This window comes from Semicossyphus pulcher, unplaced genomic scaffold (assembly GCF_022749685.1).
Source record: "Semicossyphus pulcher isolate SPU_LCO1_2020_fin unplaced genomic scaffold, fSemPul1.0.p SCAF_1, whole genome shotgun sequence".
Classification (NCBI taxonomy): Eukaryota; Metazoa; Chordata; class Actinopteri; order Labriformes; family Labridae; genus Semicossyphus; species Semicossyphus pulcher.
In genome coordinates, this window is record NW_027211603.1 from 6,798,948 (window position 1) to 6,826,312 (window position 27,365).

A 27,365-nucleotide genomic window follows, 5' to 3' on the forward strand; every position below is an offset into this window, starting at 1 on the left:
TTACCTTAACCTTTACCCGACCCGAGTGAAGACAGGAACCCTTTTAGCCCGTGATAAATGGAACTGCTGTGAAACAACAAATCGTTAAACTCAGTAAACAAACTGTCCCCGGTTAAATAAGAAGGAATTTATTAAAAAAATACCTAAAATTAGACCCACGCACACACACAAGAGTTTCTGTGCCCTTGGGTTGCCCTGCCCTTGGCTAACCCTGGGAACAAATATGTTCCTCCTTCTGTCATCAGCTGCAGACAAACTATCGCACAGCTCCCTCTGTGTTTGTCCTGTTCGCACAGAAACCCCATCACCTTCCAGGAAAAGAAAGGTGGAAGTAGAAGAGTGCACAAATCCCCTCCTGCACTGAAAATAGCAGACCTCTCTGCTGGACAGGCCGAGGTGCAGAGGGTGACATGTGCAACGAATGGACAACTGCTTAGCGAGTACTGGAGGAGATATTCTGGAAATGTCATGCACCGGCATTATTAACATACCCCTTGTGTTAGCCTGCATGCAGGCTGTCACTGTAAGCGAGCAGAGCAGGCAGGGAGGCCTGCCCGGCTGGAGGCAGATTTATTGCGGTTTTCATCAGCGGGGCACAATTGGGTGGAACAAAGTGGCTGTTCAAAGCCTCGTCATAATTTCTGTCATCTATTTAAAGTCAAACTCAAGCAACAAGCAAGGCACCGGCTGTGTCACGAGCAGGGCAGACCACTTGCATTCCACAGATGTCTGCTTCTTGGAAAAAAGCCTGTTAAAATTGCCATGTGCTGAACTACTTTCACTCCAATGGAAACTGCTGTATCCCCCCCCCTCCCCTCCCACCCCCGACACGAGGAAAAACAAAACAAACTCCCTCATTTAGCCAGGGATGACTCAGCTTTCATGAGGTGTGCTGTACGAGCACCTTCAACTACAACTACAACGACAAAACACACAGATTTGTGTCGTTTCACTTCCCCCATGTGCGCCTGATACACAGAGGGGAATGTTGTTACACTGCCGGCTTCACTGACTGAGAAATGGCTTAATTTGTATTGTTAGCAGTCCCAATGGAAACCAATTAGCAGTCTGTAGCTGCGAGCTGACCAGTTGCTGTTTAATTTCTTTCGGCTGGTTACACAGCACAAACAGAAGGATATTTATGTGAATGAATTGTATAATTCCCACTAAAATATTCTGAGCAGGTAAAGTATAATGTTCAACACATTTTTCCTTTCTGCATGTTTAAAAAAAACACACCAATATCCGTGTTTTTCCTCCTCTTGAACACTTTGTGAAACCATATTAAAGCTTTCCTGCCTTTCTGTATTAGGAAAGAGTGTGTTGGGGGGGTAATCCTCAATAGCCTCTGGGTGTTATGCACACAGACTCACCAGCTGTTTTCATCAGTGTGGTGTTGTGTTGTGGTGGTGAAAGCCTGGCGGGTGCTGCCTCCTTGTGTTTGCACGCAGTAACTGCGTCTGATTGTAGTAAAGACACTGATGCAGAGTCACTGAACACAAAGGGGTCGAACGAGCGAGCAGAGAGCAGAATAAAACCCATTACAGGCCTTACAGCTGTCTTGGTATAGGTAATACACCCCTGCAGCAGCTGTCTGGATGTAGATTTGGGATGTGAGCCATATTCCTGACAGTACAGCGACATCAGGGGATAGACTCTGGGTTAATACACTAATGCATCTGTAAGCTGGTGCCAATTGTTTAAGGTCCACTGGTCACAGACACGTAGTTTTGTCTAAACAAAGTAACATTTTTTGGCAGGTTTTTGAGATAAAATGACCTTATAACGAAGGCGAGGGACCCTTTGTGCTTTTAAAAGTTATTAAAATACTTGTTTTTTTTAGTCAGGTGGTGTTTTTCAAAACATAATCTTTTGCCAAGAAAGCAAACGCAGCAAAAGCAGAAGTGTCTTGATGATCAACATTTATTGAAACTAAAAATATTACTGGATTATCACAAAGAGAAATTACAGCAGGTTAATTCAGTGTCGTCTCTGAGGCACACAGGAAAACGTACTAACAGATAATGTAAATAGTCTACAATGTGTCAGTTAAATACAATAATATATTTAAGGTCTATAGAAAAGTAAACAAAATCTTCATTTATGAAATAAATCTAAAAAAAGAGAGCCATCAGTAGAGAAGTGGATAAGGCTGGAGGAGATACAGTAGGTCCTTACACAAAGTTACGGTCCACAACTTTGGCATCAGTGGATAAATCCCTCGTATAAAAAAAGTAACAATGCAAACAAGAGGCACTTTCTTATGAGCAATAATTAGAGGCACTGCTTGTATGTGTCAGTGATACAATCATAAAATGGTTTAATCAGCCGTTACTCCTTAAAGGAGTCACAAAAGGCCAAAATGCTGGAGTTGCTGTAACATACGAAAAACGTGATTTAACACTGACTGCCACTATAAAGACACATTTGGTAATAAAGCCTCAAAGCTCAGAAGAAAGCCCCTCAAGTGTTACACAAAATGATCACTTACAACGTATAAAAAACTAACAGGTCAAAAGTTTAAAAGGCCACTATTGAACAATATTTAAAATGCATGACTGGCAAGTTAGCGAGGAAACAAAATGCTGCTGCAGAAGAAGAGGGCCCCAGAGGTAGGCTTGTTAAACCGAGCTGCTGGGAGAGGGGAAGCTGCTGCAACCAGAATTTACATTTTCTGCAAAGTGCCAGATTTACTCCGCTGATCTTTACAACACTTTCGGTGCAGCCCGGGCCCGCAAACAGAAATGTACATCGAGGGAATCGGAGTGGAAGAAAACTACAATGTTTGAGTCCCAAGGAGGATGTCCCGCACTAATTTACACAATCGGTGTTAAAATTCCATCAGTTTCTCTCCGAGGCTTGTTCTCGCAGCGCTCCGATCTTGAAGCTGAGGCTGCAATTTTAATGGCTAATTACTTCAAGACAACTTGTAGTGTTTTTCCACCCTTTGTTTACAAAAATGAGATCCTCAGATGTGCAATTTGATCCCTTGCCAAATTTTCCTTCCCCTATGTGCAAGGCAAAGAAAAGAACCTGTGGGCTATTTGAGTGATACATTTGGTGATGAAGTTACCTCCATCCACACACTTTGCTTCTTCTTCTGCTGCTTCCCTTAGTACGGCTCTGCCTTTAGACTTCGATATAGGCAGCATGTAAACACCATCCCTATGATCTGGGGATTAGATGGAGGGAAAAGAAAACATAAATCAGCAAATACTGCAATCTCCATGGACATACATTTATTTAATATATGTTTATGTGCAAGAAAATAGCTGAAAAAGCTCAATTCTTTGCTCACCTGTACACAGGCAATCCCAACACCCACTGCTCCGATGATCTTCAGATGGTCCAGGATGAATTTCTCCAGTTTAGTGATGCAGCCACCCTAAATGAAAAACAAAGTGTCTTCATGCTGCATCAGCCGATGTGGGACTGAAGTCTCACTGCAAACAAATATTGTATAGAGTTTTCCTCTTCTTTCTCTGCTACTCTAACACTCTCAATGCGCTCATACTGAGACATGACAGACATACTGATAAGTCAACCCCACCAGCACCCACAGCACCCTTCATCCTCTCACCTCCACCTTGTAGATATTGGACGGGTGGTCCCTGCGGCCGCACAGCTCCGTCTGAGACTTACAGCAGCTGTCAGGTACCATTCTGCCGTCTGCGCCTCTGGAGCGGATCCAGACACTGTTGGCCCAGTCGGATGAACTGTTGCTGCCACAGCACTTGAACTGACGGGAAAGAGAGGAAAACAACATGTTAGAAGGGCAACTTTGATGTTGTATAAAAGTATCTCTCCTGGAATTGATAAAGCACTAAAACTTCTCGATTCATTCTTAATATGTGACTACGTGATGTAAATATGTGCTGAAGCCACGCCTGTCTGAAAAAGCGCTCTAAAAGCCCATTTCTGCCAGTGTGATGAAGAAAGAGACGGTAAGTCATTTTAATGATAGCTTTAGTTAGTGTCTCAAAATAATGAGTCAAAAATCCAGGTCATTATTTTGAAACAGAAACATGTTTTTTTAAGGAAGTTTCTCATTATTTTGAGGTTCATTTGAATGTCTTTCTTATCATTACATTGGCAGGAACAGGCTTCCATAATAAACAGCCCATTGACACGTTGACACTGGTGAAAATCTAGATTTTTATAGGAGTGGTCTTTCTATATAAAACATTAGGATGGATGAAACGCTTTAATGTTTAATACGGCACTCTAATATCAAAGAACAAGCAGAACGCAGTGTTATTTAAACAACAGGAGTAGTTAGACATTTTAGGAAACTTCTTACCAACAGTTTAATAAGAAGGTCGCTACTATTTTGATACCTGTTTAGTAAATATAAAGCTACAGCAAGCGGCCAGTTAGTTTAGCTTAGCATAAAGACTAGTAACTTCTATCAGTGGGCCATAGGCTCAATCACCATTGTGTTACCTCATTCAGCGATAGATAGAGACTTAACAGACATTTATTTAAATGAAAATCTTCAAGATTATTACTTTAAGGTAACGTGAGCATACAACTGTTTGGACTCACTGCTGGCTACTTCCAATCATAAAATAGTCTGGCACACATCCTCCTGTACAACCACAAGTTGCTGTTTTTAGATTTTGTTCATAGGACTGATTAGTCAAATTTAATATAATATGTTTATTTGGGAGCTTAAAAGGTGTTGGTAGGCAGATTTTGGTCCATCAGAACAGAGCAGGGCTTGCTGTGTCGCCCTGTTTACAGTCCTTATGCTAAGCTAAGCTAACCAGCTGCTGGCTGTGGCATTATCAGTCTTCTCATCCTACTCTCAAAAAAGTTTGTCTCCAGTCCAAACTATTTTTTGGAATTGACACTAAATAAAAAGTTTAGAAGAAAAAACAAATAATAAAATGTTGACATCTGACAGCCAGGGGCATCTCACACTTAAAAAAAAACACTGTGCATAGAAAATGAAGCGACTTAAGTCTCATCTGCTGCTCATATTTATTCATTCCTTCATGTGCTGTCAGCTGGTGTAAATCAAAGGAGAGGGTAAAATACAGCACAGGGTGCAGACAAGTCCATCAAGCTTAGCTGAAGTCTGAGTGACTTGAATCGGATTTGTGTTGACTCGCCCTCATCACCAAAATCTCTAATCTGATGGGATGATAGGTTACTAAACACTGTCCAATCAACAGGCCACATGTAAGGCCATGTGAATTTGCTTTGAAGCCATGACTCACTTACAATATGACCACCTTGATACATCCACTTTCTGATGTGTTCAATACCTGTGGGTTTGTCTGCGCTCATCAGAGTCAATAGCAGTTTGTTGTACAATAAGACCCTTACCTCCTGCTGCAGCTTGTCCACAGCCCCTGTGATCTGCTCATGGGAGCTCTGTTGATACTTCTGGGTCATGGTCTCTCTCAGGTTCTGCTTCAACTCCTCATTCAGCTGTTCGGACACAGAATTAGTGTACAATTAGTTTCAAAAGTGGACTTTTGCTTCTAATGAGATTTGTAGCATACACTGTTTAAATGCTCTCTTGATGATACACGTCATGGACGGCGGCTGTAACAACAGAGGAGCAGTGGAAGCCGGGGGGTTAAAGCAGAGGAAGTCGAGGTTTTTTTTTTGTTCTTTTAGACCAGTGGCGGAAAACGCTCTCGCTGTAGGAGCAGGCGGTCTGGGGGGCTCAGTTTCTATGGCAACAAGCCAGCTGGGAAAGCACTGTAAATCAAAGCGTGAAGGAGATATCAAGGGAATGAATGATGAAGAGTGGAGGGGAGGGCAGAGAGATGAGAGACGGGAGGTGAAGACAAAGGAGGAGAGGAAAGGGGAGGAGGAGGAAACAGGAGGGGTGGAGGGGTTAGCTGTTCATTTTACCTGTTGGCAGTTTTTAGAAACACTAAAGCGGTAAATATAAACAGCAACTTGATATTTAAAACGGCTCAACAGGATTATATGGAATTAAATTGAATGCATAAAAATAAAAGATAACAAGTTTAAGCATCTATTCAGGTGATTGCTGTGAAACAGGCTCAACAGATATCCTTGGTGTTGGTTCTAGACCAAACTGGGCTCCCTATGTGCAAGGTGTGTTTAGCACCAGCTACAGGCAAAGAAGGTTATAGCCATTTCTGTTTTGACAACAGGTGTCTGTCTTACGTTTAAACAATTTCTAAACCAATCGGCTATCGTCTGATAATGATACAGCCTCCGGGAGCGACGGCCAACATTTCAGGCTTCCAGTGAAGCCAGCTGTTAGCGATAAAGGACATCCAGCCAAGACATCATTTCTTGTGCGCTGCATTGTTTACAGTCTGACGAGCAACTTGAGAAGCGAGAATGGAAATGGAAAGATAACACATCTAAGGATGGATTGTTAGCTGAACTTGCATGCAGATATCTGTTTATAGAGATGAATAAAAGGCTAAATCGTCGTCAGATGACCGCCTATTGAAGACGGGATGGTATTACGGCACATTGCGCCCCTTTTGCTCTGCACACAGACTGTTTTTCCTGCATGCAACTGCAGGATACAGGATACCGTCGAAATTCACCAAGTTAAATTTAAGACTTTTTAAGATCTTTTAAAGACCAGTAAAAATTAAATTTAAGGCCAACGTCAAGACAATACCAGCAGACTAGGAAGAATGCAATAACAAGTTAGTTTGTAATTAGAACCCTTAAAAAGGATTGGTTAGATTTTAATGAATCTCAACATAAACACATTTAAGACGTTTACAAATTTAAGGACCATGTACTGGCTGCACAACTTGGTACAAAATAATACGCTAAAATATAGCTTGTAGCATGTATCATACATGATTGAAATATAGCTTGTAGCATGTATCATACAATAGTACTCGGACTACAAACACATTAGAAACAGAAACCAGAACACTTCGGTCCCCCGCATACAGATTCTGCATTTTTTGGCAGAATATGTAAGTAGAGATTAACATTTGAAGAACTGATCAGACAGTGACTGAGCTGCTTGCCCTGCTTGTGGAGAATCTGCAGCTTGATAAATGTGTTAAAGTGTATCTGTGAGGGAGTCATAAGCAGGTTGTTTGGCGTCTGTAAATAAAAGCATGTAGAGTTCAGAGAGAAAATGAGGGGTAATAAAAAGGGAGGGAGAAAAGAGGCAAAATGTAATTCATGGGAGAATCTTTTGAGGCAAGAAAATGAGAAGGGTTTAAGAAGCAGCAGAGAGCCATGGAGCTCAGTGGCTCATGTTGTGTATTATGAATGAGGCGGTTATAATGATAGCAGTGCACCTCCAGACTGAGCAGAGCCCTGTTGCTGAGCTACAAGCCACCAGGGTTTAAGACTAGACGGGGTGGGAGCGTTTCTGGTGGAGAGCAATGTCATGGTGATATTACAAAAAGAAAAAACACTTCTCATTTGTGACTGCTGGCTGTGCAGTCTTTAAAGGGCTAAACTGTTAGAGCAGAAACGTGCAGATCGAGGCTATCTATTGAGGCTTTCATTCACTGCAGCACATGAGACAAGGAAATACTCACTTCAAAGCAGAAATGTGGACATTAAGTACATATTCTGTGGTGTGTGTTAGGGGTAATTTTACTCTCTTTAGTTGCTTCTTTGTTTGAGGAGGGACGGTGGAATAAGTTTGCCTATATATTTGAGTGTATTTTAGTTAAAATCATATCAAAACACCATTAAAGGATTGTGAAAAAGTGCATTCAGCTTTGAGATGTTTTACTTCTGCTGGCAATTTCCTTTCCATTCAGACTAAATGTACCAGAAGTAATATGGTCAGTCTGATAATTGAATTTTTAAAAGTCCCTCTTAGATTTCCTCCCTGAAATTACTTTTCTCTCATTTGAATATAATATCTAATCTTCCCATATCTGAAATGTCTGGACAACTGAGACATGTCTCCAACAATTCACTCATACAAGTTTAAATCTATTCGAAAGGCCTTTTTTTCCTTAAGCCCAAGGGAGATTACCTGCTGGTAGTAGATATAAGCCAGGATGCCAGCCAGGATCTCCAACAGGAAGATGCAGAGCAGCAGGACAAAGTACTGGGGAGGAGAAGAAGAAATTACAGTTAGTAGATGGTAATGTGATGAAGCGACAGGGTGGTTTTTATATCTGATTTTGGAATTAAAGACGCAAATGCAAGAGGGTGGAGTTTTGAAAAACGGAATAAAAAAGGGGCCACGGCCTGGTCCTTTTCTATTCAACTGTTGAATTGGAAATGATATTGGAAAGTCCGTCAACAACAGGTTTGCACAGTCTGTGCAACAAAGGAACAACTGAGAACAAACTGTACTCATGAATACCTTCTGACTGCTCGTAGCACCACATTCTCTCAGGACTGACTGACACGGCCTCATGCTGAGACTCTTACCATGTTTAGACAGTTTATATGGAAAAAAATAGTCTCAAAACAGTCAATATGCTCATAATAATACATTTTTTTGTGTGTTCTTCAAGGACAATATTCTCCCAAGATGCAATGCACAAACCAAAGGGAGGAGCTGCTCCCTGTTTTTAGTCTTAATCAACTCCTGAGGGAAATATCTTTAGCAGCATGTTCCACTGTGTTCAGCACTGTGTTGCCGTTTGGTATTGAGCAGGTAGTGTACATACATTTTTTAGAGGTGAAAACAGCAGCTTGCAGCTACCAAAAACAAAGCGATGAGAGTGGTGAGAGTGAATCAAAACTTCAACGCGCACTGATTCGTCATTTGATTATAAAAATAGCGATTATACCAAATGCAGCATTAGTGTGCTACAAAGATTACTTTATTTAATTATTTCAGACACATAGGTCCATATCAAAACATAATACATGCAATAAAAGACAAAGACAACAACAGAGGGATAAAGACAGGAATAAGTACACTGTATACACTAAATGTATGAAAAATTGCACTGGGACACAACAACAGCATGTGGTATGTCAGTCAAATGTTCAACGATTACTACAATCTCGGATCCAAGTGGCTATAGTCTGATGACGATACAGCCTCTGGGGACAACGGTGAACATGTTGGGCGGCTAGCGATAAACAACCTCCAGTCAAGACTTCCTTTTCCGCGTGCTGCATTGTTTACAGAAAAAGATTTTTTTTTCTTGTGATTTACTTTAATTAATTGTGATTGGTCAATATTACTTGGACTACAAGCGTAGTACAAACAGAAACCAGAACAATTGCCATCCTAAAATCCACATCCCTGCCTACTGATTCTACATTTCTACTGTATGTAGAACCTGTAAAAAGAGATTACAATAACGATAAAGGTGATGAAGACTGTATAAGAAAATAAAAAGGGGAACAAACCATCTAAACTTTTAAATAACAGTGAAAGACGCAGCACTCAGAGTAAACAAACAGTAGTCCAAATGAGACACCGTCTCTTCATAAGAGTAGGGACACGTGTCTGATTTTTTTTCACTTGAATAAAATCAAATTCACTGCACTCAGAGAAAACTTCACCCATCTTCACCCATAAGTACAGCCTAAATCTTAGTATTGTATTTATCATCAAGGTGCAACCTTTCAGTCCTTGCACCGATGCAGATCTCACACTCCTCACCTATAAGTGAGTTCTGCTGTTCAGAGTTTATCATCGGTGTCTGATTCGTGAGCGGGCCTGCAGGAGTTTTAGGGACTGTCTGCTTTTTGTGCCAAGTTCCTTCAGAATTAAGGACAAGAGGAGATATTATCAGACAAAAAAACCTTGACCCAAATTCCTCTGGCCAGCTGCTATCAGAGGGAGGAAATCAGCTGGTAAAGTGGACTCGGTCTTTGATTTGATCGCTTGGACTGATTAGATCTCGGAGTGGCTCCGAGCCTGAATGTTGAGCAGACTCTGAGATGCATTTTGATGTTGTGTTGACGGTTTATGACGCAAAGGCAACACATCAGAGATACAGAACACATAGAAAGTCAGACCTATGACAGTAAACAAGGTGTATAAAGTTTTCATCAAACTGCAATTTGTCCTCATATTCTTCATGCAAAGTTTTGGTGCATTACAAAATCTCTCACTCCTTGACTTGATAGATATGATTTCATTTATTTTATTTCTTCCAAAAAGAAGACAAACTGATTGCAAAAGAATTAAGAACACGCTAATTTTACATTCAGCTCTGGCTCAAGTTCTTCCATCTGTTCCAACCAAAACACTGGTCCTTAACTTTGATCAACATATCTGCCAACACAGACATAATATTAGATAGACTGCGCATGTGTTTACTGACTATAAAAGAGGGATTTGTTTTAAACACATAAATACAAACTTTTCAGCTTCAACTGCTTTTATCTGACGTTATTTTAGGTCATTACAGAGTTCCAGTAAAGTTTGCCTTCAAAGGAAAGGTTCTCATCCCACATTATAAGAACAATATTTGTTGTATCCTTGTCAGAAATGTTTGTCTCCACGTAAAAACAACACTTTCTGTCCATTAGATTACTAATACTAAAAATAGAGATTGGACAGATATGGGATGTTTGGGACCGATAAGATTTTTTGTGGAAAATATTCCCAGATTACCAAAATAGTGACTGGTTTTTGAACAGGAAGGAAAAGGGCCTTTTTATGGACATTTTGCACCAATATGACTATGCAAAGAGTTATTCAAAAAGCTGCTTTCTTAAACAAATAACTTAATTTATATAGGATGTTTTACATTATCAGAAATGTTCAACCAATTCTAGTCCAGACCACCAGCTGCTCAGCTGTTATTCTCTGCTACATCTGTTTCAGAAGATTGTAAACAATCATATTGGATCATGCTCTGCTGGACGCACTACCTAATAATGCCATCTCTAAATCACCTCAAGCCTGTTTTCTACGATATATATTCTGTAAGAAGATGTTAGTTTCATCATGTTAGAATATCTAAACAGAAATATAATTACTTTTTGTCAAACATCCTGCTAACAACCTCTGCGGTTGTAGTTGAAAACAAGGACAACTGAGATAGTAGCAGGGCGAGTTTTTCCGACTCTGCCATGCTTGTGGTCCGTGTCTTTTTCTACACTCTCTTTCTCTCACACACAAACAAACACACAAATACAACAGCGTGCTTCCCAGAGTAAAACCCACAAGGACAGTGATGTGTAGAGGGTGTGACAGAGATTCTGTTGTTGGCTGCAGAGACCGAGTCGGCTTTATTACTGACTGCAGTGACTCCAGAGGACGCTTTATGATCTCGAGCACACACTCTCTCTCGCAGACGCACTCATTTTACGTCTGAGCTACCATTCTTCTCCCGGGCGACTTCAGGGCACAGTGTAATTACTGCAAATATGACTCTCAATGGGTTCATATGTACAACACGTTTTTGTAGAGCCCTGCGTTGGCTTCAGACTCAGCAGCATGCTGCGCGTGGGCTTCCTGGCTGGACTACAAAATATCAGACATCTCTCAGTAAACTCAGACTCATCTTGCTGAGGTTGTTAGAAAATATTTGAACAGTTTCTTTGACCTTTGATGCTCTTCTTTCACAGCAGCTGTTTTGGTAACTTCTCTGCTCCTTCATATTCATGCTCTTCCTGCAGCAAACAGAACAGTTAAGCGCAGCGAGGATGCAAACATTTGTATGCAGTCTGTGTCTGACTGTGTTTCTTTTTCAGGCTTCATTAAAAGTGTTCTGCCGTCTTTACAATTACTGAGTAAGCAGGAGTTCAGAGTCACGCTGAAGGTGACTTTAATCAGACAGATAAGGATCAGACACGTGTCTGTTTTTAGAAGGAGTCATCCTGCGACCTTTTGGCTGTAAGGTCGACTCTCAGGCCGCCATACAGCTAATCAATTGCAACTTTAAACTAACCTCAACTGGATGCAGACTTTAACAATATGTGTCCAGCAGCTGGTGATCATCAAATTATCTCCAGCCTGACCGTGTTCGTCCTTCACTCGTCCCCATCTCACTGTGACTCATTTAACTGTTAAGGACTCCAATCAGAATTGTGTCAACCAGATCCCCTTGTCTGTTTATAACCAAGCTTTGACAGTTGGTTCATTTGCGGCACAACAAAATTCCTAACAGTCAACAAGAGTCTAATGTCATTTAACCAGATGAAGGGTTGTAGTCATTCGATGTCTGGATCTTAGGCTGAGCTTCAACAGCAGCCCAGCTCGCAGCCCAACAAGCCTGGATGAAGAGAGTGAGACAGTTTCATGAAATGCTAAGGTCAGTTCTTTTCATGGGGTCCTTTTCTTTTGGAGCGCATAAGACCTCTGCGATAATTCAACTCGAATCTCAACATTTCTGTGTCAGTTTAAGACTCTGTAAGGTTACAGCCTATCATACTGAAACTTCAGACAAAATGCAAGTTGACTCTGCGTCTTCTCAACCGATAATCAGAATCATTGACTTTACAGAAGCAGCCCTGTTAGCCGTAACTTTTCCCCCCAGACAGTGCAACATGTTATCCCTCTTAACAGTGAAGCAAACTCCCAAATATGATCAATCAGTCACCTGTTGAGCTGAATCATGACGATAACCTTGATAAATTTAAGGTAAATAACCGCCTCAGTCACAATAATCTACCTTTGCTTATGTAGAGGCTGTGCTACTTTTACTTTAAACTAGCAGATTAATACAAACTCGTTATCATTTCTTCTAATGTATCAGAGGCACTGTTCACTTTGGACATGGAGTTGTATTCTTTATTATATTACAATTGTTTCTGATTTATTTCTAGAATAATAAATGAATACTTTCTTCAATAAAAATAATGAAAATGACCTTTTCTATTTACAAACAGGCCAGTTTTAGCCAAGCAGAAATTCTTCAGCTCGAACCCAAACATGACAGAACTACCTACATTGGTGTGGCAGGAGCAAATTATGTGAGGCATTTTTAACATAGATAAACAGAAGGTTAATGAACAGGTGCTAAAGACAAACCTGCAGTATTAATTCTACATTCATATCTTTTAAAATGTCCTTGAATATACTTTACTACTTTGTCTATCAGCCTGCTGGGAATAACACAACTGGGTATAACATCAGAGTTTATTGTCATCTCGTGTATTTTCCATGTGGTCTCACAAGATGCACTATTTCAAAACACTGCACCCACTTCACCAATATCAGCAAAAACTAAATAAATAAGATGATCAGTGAGATTTATCACAGAAAATAAGCAGGAGAGATGACAGCAGTAGTTTTATGGACAATTTGAATTTCATAAATAAAAGATTTTGGATGAAGACGAAGTGTTGGAGTTCTAATGAGTTAAAAATGCTAATTCTACAAGATGTAGCGACAAGATGTTATTCCATAAATTTGCTTCTTTGATGAACGATACAAAGTCAGCGCATCACACACGCTCGCACACTTACTCACGCACACATGAACACACACAGAACTCCATTATGTTTCCATCTTTGGCAATCTCTTGCGATCCCTCCTCCCTCCTGACAAGTTCATTCCTTCTCTGTGATTCATGGCTGTGATCTCAACTCCTCAAGATGCACCATGCGTTCAGAAAACACACACACACAAACACACACACCACACACAACCAGAAGGTGTGCGCAGACTACCAACCAAGCATGACCACCTCTCTGTGGAAAAGTTAACCTCGACCACCTTTTAAAGAAACATGCACTAATTTCTTCATCCACACTCAAACCAAAATCCCCAACCTGGATATATTTAAGTAATTGAAGTTTAAATAGAAGTGCATAAATGAGCTTGAGTGTTTTGTTTAGCTTTCTTGCCCCTTGTAAGCCTATACACTGTCCTTAGAAACTCTGCCTTGCAGCTGAGTAAATGCTTGACCTGATGATGATTGTAATAACTAAGTCATTAAGAAACTCAATCAGGTTGCAGAACAGGCAGGCTGTGAGTTTAGCAGCCGGACAGAAATTAACTATGAAGCAGAGACCTTTTGAACCTTCGCCTCTGCTTGCAGCTCTGCCAGCCTGTTGCCTTACACAAATACAATTTATGGAAAGAAGTAGACAAAAATATTTGCAGTCTGATAAAAACAGAAATAGGAGTTCAAGTTGAGCTGTTTTCCTTTTTTTTGATTTATCAAACTATTTATCATAAAAATAGTGCAGTAACTGCAGTTATTTATATCTCTCATTTTGACTCACTGACACCATACACACTTTAATCAGTCTGTATGTGAAAGTGGTAATCTCAAAGATCTCAGTATCGTTCTCTTTGGTGCCACCTATGGGGATGAATGGTAATTGCGGTAGCACACTTCCCAGATATCCAGACAGTGCTGCATGTGTGACGTCCACGGTTGGCTCCGGTTGTAACTCTTGATTTTCCTCACTGACGGTCGCTTTCCTTTTTAGACTGTTTGCTTCATCTGAGCGTCCAATGTGTTTCTTTTTCTTTGGATTTTCACTTATTGTTGAAGTTGTATCTGTAGTCATCCATCTTTTTTTTGTTTGTTCAGCCATAGTAGATTACTGTTTACTCGCAACACTTTCAGAGACCGGAAAAGCAGCCGTTTAGCTCCGCCTACCCTCTCTGGCAGACCAACCACTGCTGGCTGATGGAAAACACCCAAATTTCTAATCTTCAACTACACAGCTAAAATGTTTCCTTAATAAAACCGGAGGAACAGGGAGATAAAGAGAAGAGAAAAAAAGAGATACTGTGACAGTCAGACTTGTAATATGTCAGCTCAGACTGCATGAAGTCAGTTTCTCCACAGGTGGATCCAGCCTCAGTAGGACTGCTTTTTATTTGGCTCTGTCATTCTAAGGAAAAAGTTTCTCCCTTCCCTCCCTGAGTCATCACACTGTTCTGTCACTTCTGTAACAGAACAATGAGTCTGTGTTTGCAGACAAATACCACACCCCGGTTCTCTTGGGCGAGTTTTCCTCCTTTTCTCTTTGTCTTACTGACCGCTCTCATACTTGGTGTGGAAGAAACATCATTAATAGTCTTACAGAAAGACGGATATTGCCTTCCTTTTAATCAGCTGCTAGTTTATTTAGGCCTTACAGCTGCAGATTGCCCTGGTGTTTCTGTGGCTGGATCGGCTGTTTTAAGGTTAAAACCTGTGACCTTTGAGGCCACAGGACAGTGTCGACAATCACCGCTGCTCTCGTGTACTCTGAGCAGGTACCAGACACTCAGCACATACAGGAAAAACAATTACTCCCCCCCCCTCCTCCTGCCTCGCCCTTATGTTTGCCCTCTTTAACAATCAAGATAGCATCTCTCCTTGCAGACAAGTTCATTTCTTCACCGTGATTCATCGCCCTAATCTCCACTCTTCAGGATGCGCCGGGCGTTTCTAACCTACACAGCACACAGGAGGAGAGGCTGTGCACACGTCTCCATTTGCACACAGGTGCCTGAGCTATAAATCAAATAATCTGGACATGGTGGGGACTTCATTTAATGTGTACACTTTTCAATTATGTTTTAAAGGCTAAAGAAACTCTGCAGTCAACATCCACAAACACATCTGAGCATTTTCGATCTACCTGGAGTAAGCTGTGGCTCAGGGGATAGAGCCACTTGTCTGCTTATCTTCCAAGGCCTCTCTGGTCTTCATGTCGAACTGTTCTTTGGCAACATCCTGAACCCTGAATTCCTTCCAAGGATATTGGAGTTTGTTAGTAGATGAGTATTAAATAGATTCTGATGAGCAGGTTGTCAATTCTCAAGGAAGCCTCTGCACATCAGTTTATTAAAAAGTAAGTGAATGGGGTGACTGGCATGTATTGCAAAGGTCTTTGGGTTTTCAGGAGACTAGAAAGGTGCTATTGAGGCAGATGGCTGTTCAGCATGAGCCTGGTTCTGCTCGAAGTTTCTGCCTCTTAAAAGGACATTTTTTCTTTGCCACTGCGCCAAATGTTGCTAAACGTGGCTCAAAGTGATTCATGTTGGGTCTTTCTCTCTAAGTCAGGGGTTCTCAAACTTTTTGGGGCCAGGGACCCCTTACTCGAGAGAAACTTTTCCAAGGATCCCCTCATAATCGTAACACCGATTAAGCATATGCTTACTACCATTTGCACTCTGAGATGCCATTAGAACTATTAATGTCGTAACTTAACAAACTAAATACTATTTAACTACTAACTACTATTTTTTTTACATTTTCACAGATGAATATAACTATTGCTGCAGTTGTTCCAAACTGATATGGCCAAAATTAGAAGTAGTTTTAATGTTGGATTTTTTAATTGTTACAAGTAATTATATAATATGAACATAAACGTATGAGGCAGACAATTGTTGGGTTGGGATAAATTATCCTTTGCAAGATTCACAGTTAAGCAAATGTCTGTTGAGTCCTTGTTACCAAAATGGTTCCGCCTATGGCACACTGATGAATGCCCATTTATTTGCATCGTTCTTTGGTATTATGAACTGGGTGTCGAGTCAGTGTTCTCGGCCGCATAGTTAACTCTTGGGTGAAAAGTAAACAATGCCAGAGATGACTCGTGTTCTTGCAAAGCTTATACAACACAACCATTTGAGCTACACTCACTGTGGCGTGCATGTATAAATTCACCGTGTTAAAATGTGTGGTTGAGGGTCTGAGTATGTGTGAATAGCACCGTGTTTCTGTGTGTTTGTATTTTGAGCTGGTTTGAGTGCCATGCAGGTGTTTGTTGGCATAACCCTGTGCTGGGTACAGAGTGTGCCAAATCAAATATGGGAACATATGCTCTGACTCTATGAAGTGGCTGTTTTGTCTGAAATGAATACAATCAAGGCTGACACCTTGGCTAGGGTTGACTTTCGGCGTGTGTGTGTGTGTGGCACCACAAATTCTTTTAAATGAACTTTAAAAACAAAACCTCTTCACATGCCAATAATGAGCAAATATCTTGATGCTAATCCCACTGAAGAGTTTATGATACTGCCTATTTTTAGTCAAATTTTAGGCACAGAATCAGTCATTAATGGCTAGAATGGATGTTATTTTTAAAGTCTGTTATCTGCTCAGTATCACCACATCGGAAAAATGCTTAGTTACTTACAACAGTACCAACTAGTTCACCATCTGGCTGGAGACCGAGAGAAAGCGTACCAGTGTGCAAATGACTGCTTCATGTCAAACAGTATTACAAGCAGCAAAAAAAGCCTGTGTGCAACATAAATAGTGTTTGACTTTGTTTTGTATCCGGGCAGATGGTGGCCTACAGTGGCCTGCAAGGTCAAAGTTAAGGAAGAGGACATTCCTTGAAGCTATTCAGTACGATTTGGCCCATGAAACTTTGACACAGTAAGGTTTCTTTTTGGTTGTTTTCTTTGAAATAATTTGGGGTTTTTTGTGTAATTTTTCTGTCATTTTTTAAATGCCCTCCTTATAAACAGCAACGGTCTTATTAGTATGCAATTTAATGTTATTGTGTATGTCCTTGATTGAGGCAAACTCCTAGCAATATTTATTGTAATACAAATAAAGTTCATTCAACTCAACATAGTCAAATAAAGATTGGTCTTCTATTAACAGTAAGTATTGCGGGGTTTTTTTTCATATGACAAATTTTTACCTAGAGAGATGTGTAAGACAACAACTGTTGATACGTCTTATTATACGTATTGCTTTTTATATCATTATTCTTCTTGCCTGTTTTTTTATCTTATTCTATTTAAGTCTTTTACTTATTTTTATTCTAGTTCTGTGTTGACTGTTCTGCACCAAAACCACCAAAACAAATTCCTTGTATGTGTAAACCTACTTGGCAATAAACCTGATTCTGATTCATAAATATAAAGAATAGTCCTCTGATGAGAGTAGGAAAAAAAAGGTTGTTTGTTTGAATTTATATACATAAAAATACATATAAAGAAAATTCTGTTAGGTTTAATTAAGTTCTGGTTGCACAATTAAGGTGATTTCTGTTGTATTTTCACACGTGTGCAGCTTGTATTATCTCTCTAACCCGACGTGATCTCTTACCACTCGCAGTAGCCTCCTCTGCTCCTTGAAGGTGGCACAGCAGCCCAGCACGCCTGTTACCATGACGATGGCTCCAGCCAGGACCAGTATGTAGGCGGAGGCAGCGTAGGTCTTGGAGGAGAGAAGGCTGATGTAGTCGCTCTTCTCTACCAAGGTCCAAACACCCACCGCCATCACGACACCCCCTGCCAACTGGGAGAAGAAGAGCACATGATAAAGAGTCAGATCTCTGCCGGTGAGCGACTCTGGTCCCTTAAACAGCAGACACACAACACTGAGGAGACAAAAACTGAGAGTGCTGAAGAGGCTTAAATAATTCATCACTTAATTCACCTTCAAAATGATGAAGGAGGAGCCTGAAATTAATGCCCGATAATGGTTGAAAGAGAAGAGATAAAAAAGACCCACTGCTGCCCCACAGGATAATCTCACATTGAATCAGATTATGCTGCAAGATATTTGTGAATGAGGCGGTTCAGCTGCTCAGGTCAGTAATCCAGGGCTGTCTCTGCTACTCTGACAGGTTTGATAGGAAATATAACCTTGGCTACAGCTGCAGCCAGTCGGATTATTAGTCAGCAACTATTTTTATAACTGAAACCCCTCGATTCAGTTTTTCACTCCACACAAGATTGATAACCCCAACAGTTATTTCACTCCTCTTTTTCATCGACTATGACATGGTTGAGTGGGCATCTCTAGCAGTAGGATGTGACTGCCATTGCTTTGTTTTATTTACAAAGCCCGACATGACAACTTGCCATCATATATCACATCCATATTAAATTGGTCCAAAAGTCCTTTTTTGACTGGTTCAACTGGTTGGCTGTTGCTCAAAATGCAAACACATGCTTTTTTTGTGTACTGCTCACACTATGGACGTTTGACAACATCCATTAAAACTGAACCAAATTGTTCCAATAGGTAATTTTAAAACCATGATTACAGTATGAGCTTTTCCGCTCTTGAATGTAACTTTGTTTGTTTTGTTTTCATAAAGAAATCTTCATGAAAGTTTCTTGTTTTAATTGCACTTTTGATATCACTGAAAAAGTCATGTTTTAAGGCATCTAAAATGCTCTGCTTGACATAATAAATTGTGTCTGATGTGTTTTTTTTCTGCAAAATACATTTAATTACCTTGTAAAAGTTCTCTGAAGGCATTTCCTCCTTCTCCCTCATTAAAAATTCCCCAATCTGCATAGTCCCCGCCCACTACGTACTATGTTTCTCCTTTCATAAAATTACAGCCGAAAACAAAACACGTCTCTGCCATTTAGCGGTAGTTTGTTGAAACTTAGCTAGCTTGAAATGTAGTAATAAGTAGTAGTTACGTTAACGTTAGTAGTCAGTAGTGAGTTTGCAAAAATGACGATGACGGTTACAGCTGGCTCGCGCATTGCTGAAGTGGTTGCCATAGGTTACACATAAGGATATGCATAGCGTCACCCCGTCCATTAACGGGATTGGCTCCTTAGGTTTGTGACGTCTCAAACCTGCCAATCTGAAAACGTGTTGTTCAGCCTGTCCTTGGTACACTGCAGTTTAAAAGCAGACAGGCCCAGCCATGGAGATGGCTGCTGATGTTGTCCCTGATATGTCTTGTAGCTCATGAAGAACACCACATAGATGTTTACAAGGTTAAACATTTGATTTGCACTGGAGGGGGTCTTGAAATATAGACTAAATGTTTAATCAATAAAACAAGTGGCAGATTTATCGATATGAAATAATAGTTATTGGAAGCCCTAAACTTTGTTGTGGCTTAAAGCAACATCATATAAGAATAACTATATGCAAGAAAAAGCCACCCCAGTTGTTAGCACAATTCACTCTCTCTCCAAAGACCCCAAAGATTTATTCTAGTGCAGCTTCTTTTTTCTGTTCTCCATCAATGTTTGACAGTTAATAGGACAAGTTAGCCTTCAGGGCTTTTTGCCAGGAAGCTGTGCAGAACTTTTCCCAGGAGATCGTAGCAGCTCAACCCAAGTTACATTAAGCTAATGCTATAACAGGCGTTAGGGCCGTGGAGGGAGTACAGAGAAGTGACATTCTACCTTTCACAAGTCAATGTATTATCAGAATGATTTTAAAGCCACTGTTTTAAGGTAGTTAGTTTAATGTCGTTGCTTTAAAGTCTAAGATATAAAGCATCAGTTGACACGGAAGCCATCAGGATAATCTTACTTTAATAAAAAACAGAGGACAAGTCAATGCCTTAGTCCACCATAAAACTGTCAGTGTCCAACATCTTCTGCAATATCTAGACTCACAGAGTATGACGAAAAATCTAATTAATAACATATCACAATGACAAGTAGCAGATGGTGTAGCAATGCAACACAAATCTGTCATCATCCAAAAGACATCAATCAGACAGCCCGCCTAATTTAGATATAATTTAAATAGGAGGAGATGATGACTACAGAAGCAAGACACTGAGTCAGACGGAACCACACCCAGAGACAGAGCGGCAGGAAAATACACAAAACAAAAACAAGGCTAAGCAAAATACTACAGTCTCTTTACTTAGTTTACTATTTTCATTACAGTTCAGAGGTAGAGTTTAGAGCACAACATGATAACTCGACACTTTAAACATGCCCAGTAGCTAGATGTTTAAAGCAGAAAAGTCTGCCGTTCTTACTATTTTGGCTCATGGGCACTCAAATCCCTGACATCCTGTCACCAGCTGCATTTGAGAAGTAAACAGTTCAGTAAATCATTAGTTTCCCTGCTTGTGGGTTTAAATCTAATAGTAGAGATCAATTCATGAGAGACTATAAATCATGTTCAACACCACATTAAAAAGTGAAAAGAATTTATCATTTGTTTTCTTTCTTCTAAAGCATCTAACAACTTTCCAAATATCCTCTTGCTACCCACAGAATGACCCCAGCCTAGACACCCACAGTATTAAGCAACAGAATGGGACTCAGCCTTTGCAATAATCACTCAGTGTGTGATTAAGCTGTGGCTTTAACTGCTGTTAAATCTCAATGAACCACAGGAATTAATGAATATTTTCCAAGAGTAATTCAAAGCAGCACAAGAGAAATTCACCCTTTGGTGACCTCCAGTGGCATTAAGAGGTACAAACTGGAACGTTCGAGGACCCTTAGGTGAATTAAGTACTATGTCCTTGTACTTGTCCTTTGATGAGAGCCACATGCATTTTTTTTCCTTATGGGATAACAAAATTATTGCCAAAAATGTTCTTTGCAGGTATTTGATGATTACTGGTCCCTGAGGGACATCACATTTTAAAACCATGTTGAATAAGGAAATGGCCTGTGACCTACACTGACATATATGATAGTTAAAAAAACATCCCTATTGCAGCCTACATGAGCCATGTCCCAAAAATGCAGACCATCACAAGGACAGACAAAAATCCATCTCAATCTGCTGAAACACCTGTAATACCTGAGCACTTATCGAACATTCCCTTTTTTTTTCACTCAATTTGGTGTCTTGAGTGCTTCTTGAAATGTTTTCAGACAGAAACAACATCAATAGAAAACAGAACATTGGGACATTATGTTTCTCCTGAGGTAAAAGGCCAGCTGCCATTCAGCAAAATACTTGACATTGTACACAATGTGTTCATTTGGTTGTCTGAAGTTCAGTCTAGCATGTAGCTTCTAGGGATGGGGACAAATAATCGAGTACTCGTTGTTGACGTCATTATTCGAGTAACGCTACACTACTTGTGCACGCGTTGTTTTCGGCTAAAGTAGTTTAACTCAGTTACATGCGCCATATCAGCCGTGACCAGGAAAAGTGATGTCTGGAAGTACTTTGACAAAAAAGACAACGATAACGTGCTGTGCAAGATATATGGTGTTTAACTTGTATATCACATAAATACCAGTTCGATACTTAACTACATGCGCTTAAAGCACAAGGAGAAGCCAGCAGAGACACACAACAGGCAGTCTCGGGGAAGATTAGCCTGCTAATAACAGAAATGGTGACTAGAGATATGCTCTCATTAAGTGTTGTGGAAGGAGAAGGCTTCCGTGAGCTGATGGCGTTTGTTTAGCTGGAGTACAAGCCACCATCCAACCGGACGACAGCTACGAGAGTGGAAAACATGTGAGTTACGTGTTCAGCAACACAGAACAGAAGTCCATACAGTCCGCTACCACTGTGACGCTTGACAACAGAATGTAACAACAACGTTAATTGAAGGGCCTGTTGAGGTTGTTTAATGCATTTGAAATTGCACTTGCTTTCTATTGTTGGCAATTTATTTACATTCATGTAAAAGTGTTAGATAGTAATGTTCTCTTACAGGCATATAGCCTACTATTTCCGGGCCAGGAGGTCAGTGTCTGACATGTTTTTCTAATGGTAAAAAAAAAAATTGGAAGTACTCGATTACTCGCTCATGAGGTAATTAGATTACTCGAATAGGGAGATTACTGGAAATGCCCATCCCGAGTAGCTTCAGTAAAGTATTTGCAAAGCACTTCTTAAAAACTAATTTAGTCAAAGGATTTGTACCCAAAATATCCATATGGTTGACACGCTGGCATCTGGTACTGAAAATGCCCATTATTGTTTCTCTGCCAATCTGACGGAGTTCTGAGTCTTTGCCGGATGGATGATTATCACATATGGGCAGAGCTGTAAGTGCGATTTCACACTGAGAATGAGAATGAGACACACACCCTCTCTTTGCTGTCAGCGAGGCGGGCTGCACTGATGTTTGACTCTTATTCTACACCACACACTGAAATTATGAGATCAGTTGTTTGTAGTGCTTTCATCCTGGAACACCACATTCTTTACACCGGAACATTTTTAGGGAATTCGGCTGTGAATGCGTCTTCTGTGTCCTCTGTACAAGTATGCAACTTGGCTTTGATTCTGTGAACTGGAATAGCAGCAGGCATTTATCTGCTGCATGAATAGAGACGCTTTGTTGAGGGGTTCAGGAAGAGTTTTACCAGCTCATATTTCCTATATACGCCATGTTAAAGCAAAATATTCATGTCGACAAAAGGACTTGCTGTGTGCATGTATATTAGTGTCCTTTTGCTGTCCAAGATGACACTGTACTTTATAACCTTCTTGTTTAAACCTAAAATGTCATCTTTAAGAGGAATTGGTGAGAAACATCTTATTCTGTTCTGAAGTTTGATAAATGACCAAGATGTCTTTGTTCATGCCCTTGGCTTCCTGTGTTTGGACTTTCCACGTTCAATTGATTACGTTTATACTGGATTTAAGTAGTAAACATCAAAACAAACAACAAAGCTGTCAACTCATGAACTCAGCTCACACCAAACACTGCACACAGGTGAGGAAATGAGGTAAAAATGCATTTCTATTCATTCTCTCATTTTCAAGTTTGGCAAACGTGAGGATTCATTTTCAACCTGTATGATTCATCCAAGATCTTACATGTTATCTTGTTGAGTAAAATGTTACTATGACCAATAAAAATAATTTCTGAAACAAGAGATGAGCTTGAGTGTGTAGAAAGTTATACATCAAAATGTGAAACATTTTAAGACACGCCTGCTTTTTTGTGAAATTCTGCTTAAAGCACGTTGGCAAATAAGTTCTTTGTTCAGGTTCAACTATGCCACAGTGGAAACTTACCCAAAAGAGAAAGTTGAAAGTAAACAGGAGGTATTTCAGACAGATGGTTCCACATGTTTCCTTCTTCTCTTCATAGGCCCCCATGCTGAAAGAGATAGCAGATTTAAGGTCAGTTATGACAATATCAAACAACAGAAGTCACGTTCCTTCCTCCTCCAAGAGTTCAACCTGTGATCATGAAAAAAAATCTTGAGATTCGTCCCAAAGAAAAGTGTTCATAAAGGTAAGTGTGAGAGGCAAAACATTTCAGGTGACTGGTGCCCATTTTGTACAGCAAATAGAAACTCCTTTCTACTTGCATTAGGGATGGTTTGAATGTTTGAATGTTACCAGTGCCAAGTTTTGGTGCCAGTACCAAAACAACACTTTTATCTTTAACTTATTTTGAGACTATGAGCATTTTTCCATTTAACACAAGACGCAAAACTTATAATTTAAACACACAAAAAAAGGGTTACATTAAAGAATATCCCATAGTTTCCATAAACAACTAAAATAATCAAATTAATAACTAAGAATCAATTACAAAAAATAATGATTTTATATGCATTCAGGTCAAAAATGTATGTACAACAAAGTGAGGATGAAAGTAAACACCACATATTTAACAGATAACAAGTCATGTTAATCTGCTGATGAGCCTATAAAATGTATCAACAAATAACATCTACAATGTCTAAGAGCCTGGGATGATGTCGTGAGTTGTCTTTATTTGTCTGATCAACGTCCTAAAACAAAATATAATCAAGTAACAGTCATATGCAACAAACAAAAGCACCTACCCCTCATGTAAAAAGCAGTAATAGAGAGTATTTGGTATTTGTGCTTTCTGATAATCAACTAATCTTTTAAGTTCTAAATTCCCAAATTTCCCAAATGATACCATGGTCACATAAGACACCGCAAACACAGGCTGAAAAGATACAATGCAGGCTGGTACCTGGCATAGAGCTGGATGTAGAAATAGAGCTGCGAATGAAAGCAAGCCTCCCCTTTCTTGTGGGGTGCTTTTAACAAATGAGATGCTACAGGGCTAATGCAGAATATGGGGGAGTAAGCATCAGATCAGCAGTGTAGGCAGAATCAGTGAGCTGAGTTATTACATGTGTATGCAGAGAGATCCATGACTAAGCACTGAGTAGGAGCTGTGAGAGTGCCAAAGGCTGGAAATTATAACCACCCGCTTCCCTGGTGCCTCATACCACCAACATCCAACACTTTGAGAAGCAAAAACCTTCTTGTTTTAGCTGCAAATTAATATTTTTAGGAGAGTTCGTCTGATAAATCAGCTTTAAAGAGACAGCTTATGTTAAAAAACGTGTACCTACACTGAGATCTGAGAATGAAAACAGATGAAGCTCATCCCAGCAATCTCTGTATTCAACAGTATTCCACAGTAACTGACACTGTATCAACATTGACAATGTTTCCACCACAACAACATGACTCTCATGATTTATAGCTCCCGTTATAAGACAATACTTGCTTCCTTCCTGTAATCCTTGTTCCCAAAGTCTCACGTTTTTTTACCCAACAATTTTCTTGGCTAAGTTACCACTCAAGCCCGGACTCGCCCTCATCTTCCCCTCCCGACTCTCCCATCGGCTCCCCCACCCCCACAGACACTACTGTCAACTCCGATGTGATCACTGAATGAATGAGTGAGTGAGAACGTCTGGGCTTCTGTCTGTCCACCATCTGGCCCTCTTAGCGACATCTTGTTAATTGAATTCAAACAACAACTTCTTATTTGACTTTTTAGAGCCGGATAGAGGAAACAGCTGAGTCAAGAAAGGATGTTTTCTTTTGTAAAAGAAAAAAAAAACACTACAGAAGAAACAATCCATTTGCATACTGGGTTTAAGTTTCAGTTCCATATTTATAAATCACATCAGCTTTAGCTTATTTCAGGATGTGAAACATAAAACAGCCTGTTGCCTGGTAGATCCATCCAGGATATACAGCCTGTCTGACACACTCACTATAAATGGCATTAAGTAATGTCTCGTCTACTCTGGTAGATTATAGAGGGGAAATTCTTGGAACAGGTCCAGAAATGTTTATATTGTGTGTGTTTATATAAGTGTTGCAGACATTGCAGGTTAGTGAAGTAAGATTAAATTAAAACAAGTTAAAATAATTTGTTTAATTAAAAGAGCAGTACGATTTTGGCTAACACATGGCTACTAGCCATCTTTTCAAAGTCAAATATTCTCTTGAACAGCTTAGAGTCGCTGTAACTATTTCAGGTGACAATGAATAAATGTTTTCATTGTTAATACATCATTATAAGTCATTTTAAAAGAAAAACTCTCTGGTTCCGGCTTCTTAAACGTGATTACTGTCTGGTTATCATGTTCTTTGTAAAGTGTAAACTAAATGTTTTAGGGTTTGGGGCTGTTGGTTGGACAAAACATGACAGTTGAGGGTGTGATGTTGTCTTCTTTCATCTTGTAGACAAAAAGATTAATCGAGAAAATAATCTATAGAGTGATCAATACTAAGAATGTTTGTCAAATCCATCCCTAGTTAAGACCATTTCACTATGTTTCGATTACAGGCACATAACATTTTGTTCTCAAATAAAATAATTCTGAGTTGACCGTCTATACAGACTGTAATTGTAGAATAAAGTCTACACTGTTATTTCCATATCATGAAAACAGTCAGCTGCTTATTGGAGCAGCCATACAGGGACTCACCTCTCACTCATGTGAATTTGACTTCATAACATACAACCTGATTCAGATGTTTTGTACTAAGTTTGCCTGATTAACACACTCCTTCCTGATCAACTTAGTTAGTAGTAAAAAGGCCTTAATAAAAGTTACACTCATTTAATAAATTACCTTTTCTGTGTTTTTGTTCTTCTGCAATTTTCATTTTACTTTTTGGTGGCTCATCTCTGCTGAAAATCTTTGTAATAAAAGAAACACCCACTTGTATTAGTCCAGACTCGGAAAATCAATTAGTCTGATTTGGATGTGAAGATATGCCAGTCTAAACACAGGCTACTTCTGACTCAGGTGAGTCACTCTTTCCTGAGAAAATCACACCTGAGATCTCGCTTATTGAACTGCCTGGATTAACACCAGTGGCAAAGAAAACGTTTTTTGACTACCTGCTATTAATAATTATGCTGAGATAGAACACAATTTAGTGATCATTAGGATTTGACCTAGCTAGCACAGACTACAAGGAAAAGGTAGCTAGCTAAACATTTGCATTACAAATCACAACAGTGTTCGATCAACGGCTCAGCTTCATAACCACTGGAAAGTAACGTCTACTTGTGTTTTTTGAAAAGGGCTTGGACTCTAACAGATCTAAATCCAACTACAAAAATTAACCCCTTCATTTAGTAATCTAAAGAATTATCCACCGTGATAAACATGCCAGTTTTATGTGTTTTCTTGATGTTTTTCATCTAACGTTAGAGAGCATCTCTTCGCTAGTTTAAGCTAAGGCTAAAGTTATAACGTCTTCTACTGTATACTGTGTGCTTCCGCCGAAACAACAGTATAAAACGACCTATTCTAAAGAGAAGACCAACTTTTAAAGATGAAAATAACATGGTAAAACTTTGAGTGGTAACCTTCGTTGAAATGGAATGCTATACAAGGATTCGGCTGTAACGTAAAACGCGACAATGTTACCTTGTCTGGCAAACACGACACCGCAGTATGAGCTAACTCACATGGAGCACTCCCTTCTTTCACTCACCTGCCGTTTCTTGGATCTTCTGTCGATATAAGAGCGATGAAATGTGTGGTAGTAGTCCTAAATGTTGTCTATTTTCATTCCACTTCTCCTGGGTAAAGGCCTCTCGGACAACCGAATGAAGCTGGAGGCTACAGAAATCAAAATGCTGAGCTGTGCTCACGT

At 39.9% G+C, this 27,365-nt stretch overlaps 1 protein-coding gene across 2 annotated transcripts; it reads right to left on the reverse strand.

Moving 5' to 3' along the window:
* Positions 1-1,905: 1,905 nt before the first annotated feature.
* LOC138586041 (CD151 antigen-like) lies at positions 1,906-27,356 on the reverse strand. 2 transcript variants are annotated; one of them, XM_069657857.1, is made up of 8 exons: positions 27,204-27,356; positions 23,481-23,565; positions 17,868-18,059; positions 7,961-8,035; positions 5,332-5,436; positions 3,581-3,739; positions 3,299-3,385; positions 1,906-3,172 (listed from the first exon to the last, which is right to left on the reverse strand). In XM_069657857.1, the coding sequence occupies exons 2-8, from the start codon at positions 23,562-23,564 to the stop codon at positions 3,113-3,115; spliced, it is 762 nt and encodes a 253-aa protein (XP_069513958.1). In that variant the 5' UTR covers position 23,565; positions 27,204-27,356; the 3' UTR covers positions 1,906-3,112. The 2 variants fall into 2 exon arrangements, with proteins under 2 accessions (XP_069513958.1, XP_069513959.1); XM_069657858.1 differs by lacking the exon at positions 7,961-8,035.
* Between the last annotated feature and the right edge of the window lie 9 nt (positions 27,357-27,365).